This window comes from Natrix helvetica, assembly GCF_964273705.1.
Source record: "Natrix helvetica genome assembly, chromosome: 6".
Taxonomy (NCBI): domain Eukaryota; kingdom Metazoa; phylum Chordata; class Lepidosauria; order Squamata; family Natricidae; genus Natrix; species Natrix helvetica.
The window spans coordinates 40,596,134-40,610,753 of NC_138553.1; the positions used below are offsets into that span (position 1 = coordinate 40,596,134).

General features: G+C 35.3%; 1 protein-coding gene across 2 annotated transcripts in view; it reads right to left on the minus strand.

Annotated features, from left to right (window-relative positions):
- Nucleotides 1-14,620, minus strand: part of LRRIQ1 (leucine rich repeats and IQ motif containing 1) — a 115,334-nt gene that overhangs the window by 24,406 nt on the left and 76,308 nt on the right. For both annotated transcript variants that reach the window (XM_081958767.1, XM_081958766.1), the window contains exon 23: nucleotides 9,145-9,246. In XM_081958767.1, the coding sequence (XP_081814893.1) occupies nucleotides 9,145-9,246 (102 nt within the window). The remainder of the gene's footprint in view (nucleotides 1-9,144; nucleotides 9,247-14,620) is intronic.

The following is a 14,620-nucleotide window of genomic DNA, read 5'->3' on the forward strand; positions in this document are numbered from 1 at the left end:
GGGAACTTTTCACAGAGATGGGCGAACCAGAGCCCGAGTATCGAGAACTGTATTCCTTCACCAACCACACTTGCAAGGTTATGGGAAAAGGAACTGTTTACATTGAAGAGCTCGATACACACATCCCTGATGTTTATTACATACCTTCAGCAACCAGTAATTTGCTTAGTCAAAGTCACTTGTCTAGAGATTTAAAGTTCCAGGTTCACCACCTCGAAAAAGCAAGTTACTTAGTTAAAGATGGAGATATTGTTGCTGAAACCATGCTGATTGGTGGTGTTTATTACTTAAAGCCAAAGCCTAAAGGGCAAGCACAGGCAAGTATGCAAACTCCAAAAAGGCACAACGCAAACCCAGAGAGAGTTGTCCCAGAGAAAGAAAGCGTTACTGTGCCAAAGGCTCCTAAAGCCAACAAACAGAGAAAACAAAAACAGATTGCTCAGAGCAAGCCTGAGGGTCCTCATGAAACTGTTAATGTTGAGAATTCACTAACTGGTAAACCTTTGCATTCCAGGTGTATTCACAAGTGGCACAGAAGATTGGGGCATGCCAGTTTCCGTGTTCTTAGAAAGATGCCGGAGTTCGCAAAAGGTTTGGATCTAAAGGGGTGTAAGGTGTTTTTGGATTGTGCGGTTTGCAAAAAGGCTAAATCCAAGGCGGCTGCAATTCCCAAACACGCTACACGCCGGTCAACACGCATTTTTGATTTGGTACACACTGACATAGTGGGTCCTTTCCCACCAACACTTGGTGGCAGAAAGTATTTTTTAACAATTGTAGATAATCATTCTAGATATGGATTTGTATATCCTATGAGAGAGAAATCTGAGACCTTTCAGATCTTTAAAGACTTTGCAGCGTTTGTTTCTACACAATACCAAGTTCGCATCGCCAGAATCCAGAGTGACCGTGGTGCAGAATTCATGTCTCAGCGTTTCCAGGACTGGATGCGTAAGAATGGAATTCTTCATCAGACATCTGCTCCATATACACCGGCTCATAACGGAGTCGTAGAAAGAAGACAAGGGGTTCTACAAACCATGATGCGTTGTCTTCTAGAAGATGCCAATCTCAGTAACGCATACTGGGGTGAAGCAATCAAATATGCAAATTACATTGTCAACCGTACTTGGAGCAGTGTAATCAATCAAACTCCTTTCTACATGCTGTATGGCTACAAGCCTAATCTCAAGAACCTCCATATTTTTGGTTCATATGCTATGGTGAACACTCCCTTAAGTCAAAGAAGAAAGGGAGGTACAGTAGCAAAGAGACTGAGATTTATGGGTATTGATGATAATTCAAAATGGTACAAATTCATTGATACTAAACATGTGATTGTCATTTCACAATCTGCTAATTTTGAGGAAGACATTGACTGGTCCAGGATTCATTCCAATGATCCTGAAGTTTATTTTCCTAGAGATGGTGTTCCAGATGCCACGCAGCCTGATGACAATTTGCAGGCAGATGTTCCTTCTACCAGTTCTTCACAACCTGATGTTCCGTCTTCGCAAGCCGCGGATGCTGATGCTAGCGACGAACGTGAGGACGAGGATGATGATGATGATGATGAAGAAGACTGGACTGATGTTCCTAGACGCTCCAAGAGGGCCACAAAAGGAATCCCTCCACAACGTTATTCATGGCAACTGACAAAAACACCAGTACCTTTGATTTGCAACGTTACTCTTCCTCCAGAGACATTCACACAAATCAAACAGCTTCCTGATTCAGAACAAGACAAATGGTATGATGCAATGCAGGATGAAATGGACAGTTTAAAGAAACTTAATGTATTCACACCTGCAAAACCTCCAGCAAACAAGAAAGTCATTGGCACCCGATGGGTCTACAGAATCAAGAAGAAACCGAATGGTGAGTCTTTATACAAAGCCAGACTTGTAGCTCAGGGTTTCGCTCAACGTTATCCTGAGGACTACACAAACACTTACTCACCAACAGTCAGAACTGAAAGTGTAAAAATTGCTTTAACCACTGCAACTATTCTTGGTTTAGAAGTTTTTCAATTTGATGTGGACACAGCTTATCTACATGCAGACCTAGATGAAGAGATCTACGTGAGAAGCCCTCCAGGATTCCGAAAGCAAGAAGGGGATACCTGGTTCCTGAACAAAAGTCTTTATGGTCTGAAACAGTCAGGTTTAATGTGGTATTTATGTCTTACTGACAAACTAAATTCAATGGGCTTTATTAAGTCCGAAACTGATGAATGCGTGTTCACAAAAAGATCTAACAATGCATATGAGATAATTCTTGTTTATGTTGATGATATTGTTTATATTGGTCCAAATAAGAAAATGAGTGAGATTTTTGCTAAAAGTTTGCAGAGATACTTCACACTAAAATCTTTAGGACACATTAGCACTTATTTAGGTGTTCAAATTGAAAAGACACAGAAGGGGTTTAGTCTTTCACAAGAAGAGAAAATTGACCACATTCTACATCATTGCAACATGAAAGATGCTAGCACAACAAAGACACCCATGCAAACAGATTTTCACAACTTAACACATGAACCAAGTCCTGAGTTCGAGGATCAAACACTCTATCGTTCAGTCATTGGTTCACTATTATACATTAGTAGTTGGACCAGACCTGACATCGCACTTAGTGTTAATCTTTTATCACGACACGTAGGTAAGGCAACACAATTTCATTGGTCATGCATTAAGAAGTTGTTGAAATACCTGAAACACACTAAGCACATGAAGTTATTGCTAGAACCAACACACGCTGATCAACCAAAGTTGATTTGTTTTGTTGATTCCGACTGGGCGAGCGACAAGAAGTCACGCAAAAGCACTTCTGGTTACATGATGTTCCTAAATGGTTGTCCTGTTTACTGGCAAGTGAGAAAACAGAGTTTTGTTTCATGTTCATCTACTGAAGCTGAATATGCTTGTGTTTCAGATGCTTGTAATTCTCTAACGTGGTTTGATGCTTTGATCACAGATATCTGGACACGTCCGATTCGACCAATCACCGTGATGGAAGATAATGTATCTGTTGTTTATATTTCTGAGTCACATTTTACAGGTTCTAGGTCCAGACACATTGACATTCGTTATCAAAACACAAAGCAATTAGTTAAGCAAGGTTTTGTTAAATTGCAATATGTTTCTACACATGATCAGATTGCAGACATGCTTAACAAACCACTTGCCGCAAATCAACACGAGTATCTGCGAAAGAAGATGTGCCTTAATTGATGATTTGATGATGTCAGCCCAGACTAGCAAAAGACGGGGTGTCATGATGTTAAAAAGTTTGCTAGGCCTGAACTGCCTAAACTGACATTCAAGAGTTAAACTAAGAAAGCTTTTTTGCGCAGGTCATAAAACAAAATGTTATCTGAAAGTGATTTATTGCGCACGCGTTACACATTCCAAAATTCCTCTCTTCTTTGTTCGGCAGCCAACTTGGCAAACGTAGCTTTCATTATCAAAATGTAACAATTAGTTATTTTCTGTTTCATTTACTTTTATTATTTTATTATTAAAGTTTGTTTATTAATTAGAATATTTTAAAGACTTTTGTTTTTTCTCAATATCTCAAAAGATATGCGGAAGGGAATCAGCCACGGTCCATTGATCTCCAACAGGGTGTTTTTCCCCTGACATAATATATTGATAAATATATTAGATAGATAAATAATTATATTGTAGTTTTTAAATTCTTAATGATGTGGAAATTAAAGATTAATGGACTTAAACCTAATGTTATATGAAATGTATATTGTTTGTGTGTGTGTGTTTGTTCGGAGAAATTGTCAAATGTAAATGTTTGTACTATCTGTCATAGTTAATTCCATTAAAAGATTGAGCGATGAATTTGTCAAATACCAAAGTTATATTGATGAATTTATTGAGCTTTGCAAGTAGTTTGCTTTTTTAAAAAAACTGGATTGGGCCCAGATAACAACTGGGAATCAGAAAGTTGGTTCAGTATGAGAAATAATGAAAGGCTTTAAGGATGCTTCAGTAACTGTTCATGCAGCCACATACTAGGCCAGTTGAATTTCTTGTCATTCAAGAGCATTCCCACCTCAGATCATTGCAGTAGTCCATCTCTGAAAGTTATCTAACTTTCAGAGCTGGACTTCTCTCTTCCCCTAAGTAGACTGCATTATCAACTGAAACTGACTGCATCAGCACTATATCTAAAAAGATCTGGAGAATGTGTATCTGCTTCTTAAGTGAGAATGGAACCCATTCCAAAGCTTATGTATCTGAACCCTGAGGTTCAACTCCTGGTATAAATACAAACTTTATCTTGCCTGAATTCAGATTTAGCTTACTCCTCCATACCAGTCCCATACAACCTGAAGACAAGAGGAGGAAGGCATTTGAAGGTATCATCTCTTAGCTTGCAGAAAGGAAAGTAATAGCAGAATTTTGATGACACTACAAATGTTCCTTTGTATTAATCCTTCTGTTGTTATGCAGCATTACAATCCTTCCACCCTTCAAAACTTTATGTAGAAAAATGACTATTGTTCCAAGTCAAGAGGTTCTGCAAATATATACATATTGGAAAGTTAATTAAAATGGCTTTTACTATGCAGTCTTATTTTATCACTTCTAATGTTTCATATTAAGTTGAGGTTTTTTTTTTACTGTAATAAAGGTTGACTGTTGATTGACTGAATATTTCATGCTTGATTAATTGTTATTTTAATCTGATACTATGGTTTTACACTATTTCATTCCTCACCGGTATTTCTCTTTCAGTTTTTATTGTATTTGTTATTCATAGGGACATTAGAAATAGAGATACAGGATTTACCTTAACAACAGCCGCCCCTCCCTTTTTAAACAATGAGAAAGCAGACAATTTCAACGATGTAACTGAAACTTCAACAAATGCATGTAAGGCCCTGCTGTCTTGCAACTTTTCAGAGCAGTTCTATTGTGAACTAGGTTTGCACTTTGCCAGCAAAGCAGCTCTGACCCATGGAGAGCACTCCTTCAGATCAACACTGCCTCAGGCTTTGCTGAGTTCTCCAAGAAGTCTTACATTTCAGGCATCAAGTTGAATTTCTTCTGGAGATGATTAGCCCAAACCCATGACAGATTTTTTCCAAGATATCTAACTCTTTATGTTTATTTTATCCTGGCTCTTTTTGGATGTACTGGACACAAGTAACCTACTCATTTTACATGTTAAAGGACTGGTGGAGAGCCATTAATTCCTTAAAATATTTCAATGCACAATTCTGTGAGCTCACATTAGATAATAAGAAACAAGCTATAGGATTATGATACTTGAGTGAAATATTCCTTTCTGTCTTGAAATATTTTTAAAAACATTCTTAATAATCAGGAGACAGTGATCTTAGGCTTTATAGAAACCCATAAGCTGTAAAAATAATTGTTGAGATATTACACCAGCCAGTTAAACAATGCAGCATCTAAGTTTGGGATCAATCAAAAAGTATATTGTGGTTTCCAAAAGCTAATATTATTCCCTAATGTTGGTGAATCATCCTTAAATAAAATTAATTTTGAAGAGTCATAAGCAGGTTCTAGTTTTAGAGGAATTATGAATGTGACAAAAGTCTATTGCTTTTTGATATAATAGAAATATCAGACTATGGCATAATCTTTGTTTCAGATAACCTGAAAATTAGTTAGAGCTACACTGTATATTCTCCAGATCTTTATATTTCTCTCTCTCTCCCCTTATTTCTCTCTCTCATTCTGTCTAGGAGAAGATGCAGATCTTGGGGGCTAAGTCAATAGAGTAATCAGTATAGTGTCCTTACATTCTCACAAGCAATCCAACTCTAGCCTCCCTTGAATTTCTTTAACTCTTGTGTAGTGCCAATTTAGTGTCAACCATAAATTGACTAGATTCTTGTGTACAGGTTCGAGCAATAAATAATCTTAACTTGAACTTAATGTGTGGTCCTGATTCTTTGTGTCTGTTTGACACACTCTCTCTCCCTCCCTCTCTCCCCCCCACTCTCTCCCTCCCTCTCTCCCTTCCCCCTTTTTTAGAACAGGTTTATTTTGTCCTTCTTCCAACAAACGTGGATACAAAGAATATATAATCTTTACTTTGGTTTCATCTTTCTAAAAATGCATAATTGGTTCAGTTAGAAGGTAATCTTAAAGAATGCTCTGGCAGTACACATATATGAGCACATACAAGCTTCATGGGCTCCTGCATGTTTTTCTTATGACATGACTGTATAGGGACTAGAAGCATCCACATCTGTTTTTAAATTAATTAGATTTCTCTGCAACAACCATATTTAAAGAATACAAGTTGGTTGTACTTATGATTTTATGAACAAGTGAAAATAATGTTTGATCCAGACCTTTTAAAATAATAGTTCAAATTAGCCAAACTTCATCCAATTAGTTTAAAACTCAAGTCTAAGACCAAAACTATCAAAGCCAAAATATTGTGATAACTATGCATCCATACAAATCAAGCACTGATGTACAGAGATAACATAAAAACAGAGCTTGCTGACAAAATGTAGAAGTGAAATTTCAGATAGAATAGCAAGAGCACTTGTAAGAGGGTGAAACATGAGGTTTTGTTATACGAGATCATTATATTTCTTCTATTGTATGAATGCTTGGCAAAAATATGGGATTCCTATAATTCATATGATGTGCACATTTTGCACCACACCCCATGTGGTACTTTTATTATCTTACTATATACACTGTAACAGTGTCAGATAAACACTCCAGAAGTATGATTTGGCATTTATCTCTAGTTATTACTGAGCCATGGGGGCATTATTTTAAGAACTGTGTGTGTGTCTATTTGCTAAAGTAGAAGGGTTTGTCAGAGGTGTGTGTGTGTGTGTGTGTGTGTGTGTGTGTGTGTGTGTAAAAGAAAGACAGAGATAGAATAGAAAGTACTTCCTCTTTCTAACAAATGAAAAAAGCTGCACAGTATGGTATATTATACAAATGTCCATATTCATTGACACTCCTACTATCATATGTACATTATATACACACACATATATATTTATTTAACATTTAGAATTATGTACCAAATAATCTCTGATCCTTCCCACTCAATAAACAAATTTCCTGAAAGGGCTATACATATATTATAAATATAACTATATTGTATTTCCAATATGTCTTTTTAAAATAATCTTTTTTCTGCATTCTTTCAATTCATTAAATTTGAACTTTTAAAAAAAATGTAGTTTATCTATCAATTTGTTTTAAAAGGTACACGAAGAGCTGCCAAAGTAACTTACAGACAATGTAAAACAATACAACATAAAGATACATGCACAATAATTAGATCCATAACAGAAAAAGCCATGCTTACAGAGACCCCCTTCCAAGATTAATGGCAAAGTCATAGTTAACAATGATCACTTATTTAATTGGAGTTATTATAAATCTAACTCTGGATCCAAATAATTAAAAACTAAGCAGATCAGCTATAGTTAAGTAACACTAGTACTACATAATTAAGAGTTTTAAGGATTTGTAATGCCTCAAGCAATACCATGTTTTCACAAAAATAAGACCAGGTCTTATATTATTTTTTGCTCCAAAAGGTGCATTAGGGCTTATTTTCTGACTAGGTCTTATTTTGGGAGAATACGGTACTAATTGCATCCATCTGGCTGAGGATATTAACTGGGGATTACTTTTGGGTCAGGACTTATATTAAGAGCATCCTGAAAAACCATGCTAGGGTTTATTTTCTGGTTGGATCTTATTTTCGTGGAAACAGGGTAGAAGGCACTAACCAATCGTACAGTGTGCTACAAATGGAAAGTCCTCACCTTATTTGCCACTATCTACCTCCTAACTGCTGAAAGCAAAAGGAAATGCAAAAAATATGAAAGAATAAAAAAGCCGCTTAATGTTCTTTAAAATGTTTACATAATTAAATATATACATAGCAACTATGGACAAAGGGTTAAATGTCTACTCTAGGTAAAACAAAAAATAAGAAAAAAAAATGAGGGAAGACAAATTAACTTTTGGAAAGAAAATAATAAAATTAGGATGTTTTAGTTATGATAACTAGGTGAGTGATGTGGGACAAACATATATCTATTTTTCCTATTCATTAAAGATGCAACTGTAGGTACCATTTTTAATGTAAAATATTTTCTTTATCTACTGGTATAAGACATTTTACATCTTGCATTGTTCTTAGAATCTGTTCATTTTCCTGCATATTGCATGCATCCATGTGATTGATATTTCATTTGGAGAAAACAAGGTTCTAACAATTTCCCTTGTTAAATATTTTTTGTTACCATAACATTGAGATCAGTTATATTCATATAAAAATACATGGGAAAAGGTGAACCACTGCACAGTAGTTCATTTACAGTTCAAGGATCAGGGGAACTAAAATAACTTTCCACAACAAAACAGGGATTTATTTGTTAAAATGGGACAATATTAGTTGTTCAGTGATATTTTAACAGTATATGAATAATTTTATTTTTTCCTATGATATACATTATCAGATGCAGAATATTTAAATCCAAAAAATATGCAATATAAAAAAGTTTTTTAAAAAAATAAATTAGTCATATATTCTTACCATAGCATCAAAAGCACTTTCACATATGATTGCCAATTAGAAGTCCTTTTTTTCTCTTCTATATTATGCTAGGACCAGTTTTAATACTGATAAATGTTGTATCAGTTAGAGACTAAAAGAATTTCTCAGGCAGCACCATATATTCAGATGTCTTATGATTTTTCATGATGGTGATATATTCCAGTTTAACAAAACCTTTAAAAAAATCTAATTGTTTCACTTCCTAGGGCATACCCTTTCTAAACTAGCAATCCTTTTAACAACTAACATATGTGTACTTGCTCATGGTGTTAAATTCCACTCTGTATTTCTAACTTTCAAGAAATAAAGGAAATATATTTTGAATGAAGCTATCTCTTCAGTGGGTCTCCAGAGGCATTTCAATTTAAAATTTTCACCTGAACATTTTATGTACACGTATACCTGCCTCATTAGCAGATTTAAATTGTATGCATTAAAGCTTTTCTTCCTGTTAACCAAAGTAAAGTATTTTAAGAAAATTGATCAAAATATTGGTACGAGTTTTATAATTTGATCAAAAGATAAGTAGAATAAAATTTCTTTGCCTACCTCCAAAGTAACCAGTTTTTGTAATCTGTGGCTTCTTTGGTGGTTTGACGGGGGGATGTTTATTTTCATTGTTTTTGAACAACGCCAGTCGCACAGCTGGGTCTAGACGACAAGAACAAGTTAAAATCAAAAGGTCAGATCTTGCTCATTCGTTCCTTGAAAGAAGTATTCGCCTTTTAGCCATTTATTAAGAGAAACAGAATATCCTTGTAGGTTTTACATTAGGAAGGAAAATATACCATTTCTAACATTAAAGAGTTAAAGTTAAAGCACCTCAATTTCAATCATATATCTTAAAACAACTATTGTTTTAATTTGGCTACTATATACAAAATTGCTGTCATAACTACAATAAAAAGTATACTTCAGTTAATAGTTGAATGTTCTGGTTTGAACATGTATTTTCTACTAAGTTAAAAAAATGCAAAATATACCTTTAGCTATAGTGCATATGTTCTTACCTTCATTTACTAATAAAACAAAACAAAATAAATGAGTTCAATGGAAGAACAGTATTATAACCTAAGGGAATTCAGTAACTAAGGTTTCTACTAAATTGAATCAAGAATCTAATTTGAGATTTAAAAATTTAAATATCTTATGATCTGATACTAAAGAAACAATCTAATGCAAGAAGCTGCTTTGCACTGTCTCTCTATTTGTCTTCATGCATAGCTACTTTGTAAAACACTGAGCTTTCCTCTCAATGTTAGTTGGGTTTATCCAGCTAGCTGGGTTTCTGAAAATAGGAGAATTACATGAGGAGTGGCCAATAATCTATGGCAATCTATACCTCTTTTGCTTTTGTACTACATCTCTACCAGAGTTGGAAATAGTCCAGCTGTGGCACAATAATTTTGTCCAATCAAGAGTTTTTAAAAAGCTTCTTCTTCACATCTTTAATTTGAGGTTAACTTGAAACAGTTCCTGCTCCTCTTCTCAATCCAACTTCAAAATTACTCTGACTGAATTAGTGGAATTCAAAGGGTAACAAATAAAATAGGTCGCTGCTAATAATAATGGATGTTTAAGGTCAAAGAGGTGCATTATGCTCTACTGCTGATTACAGTTGTATCTTAAAGAATATTTGCCAGAATTCTTGGTTAGAAATGTTCCAATATGATGCCAACCCCTTTTCTATTACCTCTTAATAGACAAAAATAGTTAGAGTGGACAGCAGTAGATGAATAAATCACAGCACACATTTGAGTTAATTAAACTGTGGCCACAACTTATTTAGCTATTTGAATAAACACTAATCACTATCATGAACTAAAGGAGAACAGCCTTCTGAGCCATTACCTAACAGCATTGGTCCACATGCATGTACTCAGCCATCAGATAAGTACAACTTGTATGGAAAGCAAAGCTGGGAGTCTTTTCTTTTGATAAAAGCCACAAATCCTTTATATTTTTTGAATTTAAATTTCCTTCAAGTTTTCAGACATACATACTGAGTAAAATAATATGATATGCAAGTGGTCTTGGTCACCAATTTTATTTTGCGCTCAAGTTAGTACTCTGTTTTTAGTGTGAACAACTGCTTTACTTCTCATGGAATTTGAGATATGTTGTCAAAGGTATATTTACAGTAATATCAACAAACTATGAGTATTTAATTTAAATTACAGTTTGTCAATCCTTAGACCTGCCAAGCAAATGTATTGGTTTGAAATAAAAGGGATGTTCTTTATTTTATATCCTCATAAAAGTTTTAATCTATTAATTCCTGGTGTGCTTCTACCACTGTCATTATATTAAGAGACTCGAACAGTAAGTTAAGTCTCCCCAAATGATTTAGTGAATACGATGATATAGAAATGAATTTTTAAAATGCTGGTTTTATTTTGGTTTGTTTCTTGAAAAAAGTTTAGTTTATAGAAAATATGTAAATATGTTTTAAAAAACAGAAAATCTAAAACTAGATTCTAAAGTCTGAAATGCACAAAACGACTAGAGAGAAAACTATGAATTAAAAAATAGCACATCATTTACATATTCTGCAAATGTTTACTACAAAAGTATCTCTTTTGTCCATATCCATTTTTGGAGAATTTATCACCACTTAGGATTTCTCTGACAGGAACATATATATTAATGAATCAAGATGAACCATATGTATAATTTCCTAACAGAAACTAATTTGTACTGGAAATATTTTAATGGGAGATGGTCCAGATAAAAGGATATAATCTGAGAAAGTCTAAACAAAACCAGTGGAAATCAACACTTAGCTAGTAATTGACTGGAGTGGAAATTATGGCTGGCTAGATTAATGAGAAAAGACTAGAAATTGAAATAGGGAGCTTCAGTATTTGTCACCCCTTATATTATATTGGGCACAGCTAGGTATATGTATTAGCAATCTATTAATTTATACAAATGATTTGCAAAGTATTAAAAATACCCAATCACAAGTATTTGCTTTTGTTTTTGTGTTTAATTTCACTTAATATGCTCATTTTGTAATAATCCATTTTTTGTATGTTCCCATCCATTATTCAAGCCCATGTCAATGGTAAGTCTATACAAGTAGAGTCATAGGGCCACAGTTTGGAGGTACTGGGTGACATATGCATGTGTGTATGTGTATCCACCAAAATACATATTTACATAAGTTTATATTTATGTGCATAAAGAGATACGTATATACACAAATGACTAAATATATTTCTACTATAAAGGAACACGGTGGCTTAGTGGCTAAGATGCTGAGCTTGGCCATCAGCAAGGTTGGCAGTTTGGCAGTTTGAACCCCTAGTGCCACATAATGGAGTGAGCTCCCGTTACTTGTCCCAGATTCTGCCAACCTAGCAGTTCAAAAGCACATAAAAATGCAAGTAGAAAAATAGGAACCACCTTTGGTGGGAAGGTAATAGCGGTCTGTGCACCTTCGGCATTTAGTCATGCTGGCCACATGACCATGGAGACATCTTCGGACAGTGCTGGCTCTTTGGCTTTGAAACGGAAATGAGCACTGCCCCCTAGAGTTAGGAATGACTAGCACATATGTGCAAGGGGAACCTTTACCATTATTCTTTATTAACTGTTAGACATTATTGAATTCTTAATAATATATGAATTATTGTTGCAGCTATCTTACTATATATGTAAATTGCCTCAGTCCATAAAAGCTGAAATGGTAAATACATAAATTCATAAATAAATAGCTCCTAAATTTCTTTTTTAGGTATATTTCTCATTACCCAATAGAAAAACTATTGGTCTTTCTAGCTAAGGCTAATGGGGTATAAACTACAGTAAAAGGTCATATGTTTCGTATTCTTGGATTTAGTTACTGGTAGAGAGAAAAAATGTATTTTAAATAGGGATAGAATAGAATAACAGAGTTGGAAGGGACCTCGGAGGTCTTCTAGTCCAACCCCCTGCTTAGGCAGGAAACCCTACACCACTTCAGACAAATGGTTATCCAACATCTGCTTAAAGACTTCCAGTGTTTGAGCATTCACAACTTCTGGAGACAAGTTGTTCCACTGATTAATTTTTCTAACTCAGGAAATTTCTCCTCAGTTCTAAGTTGCTTTTCTCCTTGATTAGTTTCCACCCATTGCTTCTTGTCCTACCCTCAGGGGCTTTGGAGAATAGCTTGACTCCCTCCTCTTTGCGACAGCCCCTGAGATATTGGAACACTGCTATCATATCTCCCCTAGTCCTTCTTTTCATTAAACTAGACATACCCAGTTCCTGCAACTGTTCTTCATATGTTTTAGCCACCAGTCCCCTTGCTCTTTTCTGCAATGTAGTCTCAACATCTTTTTTACATCGTGATGACCAAAACTGAATGCAGTATTCCAAGTGCGGCCTTACAAGGCATTATAAAGTGGTTTTAACATTTCATGTGATCTTGATTCTATCCCTCTGTTTATGCAGCCTAAAACTGTGTTGGTTTTTTTGGCAGCTGCTGCACACTGTTGGCTCATATTTAAATGGTTGTCCACTAGGACTCCAAGATCCCTCTTACAGTTACTACTATTGACCACATATTCTGTACCTGTGCATTTTGTTTTTCTTGCCTAAATGTAGAACCTTACCTTTTTCACCATTGAATTTTATTTTGTTAGATAGCGCCCAATGTTGAAGTCTGTCAAGATTCTGCTGTATCTTAAGCCTATCTTCTGGAGTGTTGGCTATTCCTGCCAGCTTGGTGTCATCTGCAAATTTGATGATTTCTCCATCTATCCCCTCTTTCAAGTCATTCATGAAGATGTTGAAGAGTGCTGGACCTAAACCAGAGCCTTGGGGTACTCCACTGCATACTTCCCTCCATGTTGAGCGCAGTTGGTCAGCCAGTTATGAATCCATCTGGTGGGTGATGCTGTCTAACCCACATTTTTTCTATTTTATCAAGTAGTAGATTATGGTCTACTTTATCAAATGCCTAACTGAAGTCTAAGTAAATTATAGAGAAAGTATTCCTCTGGTCCACTAATGTTGTCACTTTGCCAAAGAATGCAATAAGATTCATCTGGCATGATCTGTTTTTAATAACCCATGCTGGCTTTTGGTTATTACTTTGTTTGCTTCTACGTGTTTGCTGATTTGTTGCTTGATTATCTTTTCCAGAATCTTCCCTGGTATTGAGGCTGATAGGTCCATAGTTTCCTGGATCAATTTTTTCCCCTTTTTTGAAGATGGGAACTATATAAGTTCTGTTCCAGTCCTCTGACAGTTCCCTGGTGCTCCAGAATCTTTGAAATATATAGTTCAGTGGTTCCGATATCTCGTATGCCAGTTCCTGGTGATTTCAACTCGTCTAGGGTAAACAAGTCTTCACTTACCATTTTCTTCCCTGTTTTAGTTTGTGTTCCTAATCTGTTTTTTGTGGTGCTGTTTTTGATAGGTTGGACTATTTTTTTCCCTTTGGTTAAAGACAGATGCAAAAAATGAGTTAAGTAGTTCTGCTTTCTCCCTGTTGCTTGTCACCTTCTTGCCACTTTCTCCCAGCAATGGACCAATTGTTTCCTTGACTTTTTTTTTCTTCTTTTTACATGTTGGAAGAAGCTTTTTTTGTTATTTTTTACTTTTGTTGCAAGCCTTTGTTCATTGTGAGCCTTAGCTTTCCTCACTTTATCTTTATAGACTTGACCGATTTAATATTCTGCCTTAGTTATTTGCCCCTCTTTCCACTTTTTATACTTGTCCTTTTTTTCTTTCAATTTGTGATATGTTTGCTATCTTTTTTTCAGGAAACCCCCACCCCAGGATTTGGAGGTCTTCTAGTCTAACCCCCTGAACAAATGGGAGACAATGTAACATTTCAGACAAGTGGTTGTCCAATCTTTTCTTAAAAATCTCCCGTGAGGGAACACCCATAACCTCTGAAAGCTGTTCCACTGATTAACTGTTCTAACTGTCAGGAAGTTTCTCCTTATTTCTAACTTATATCTAAGCCAAAACCTGTTCAGACCTGATATTACCTGATACATATGATTAAGATTTCATTTTGAGCCATTTA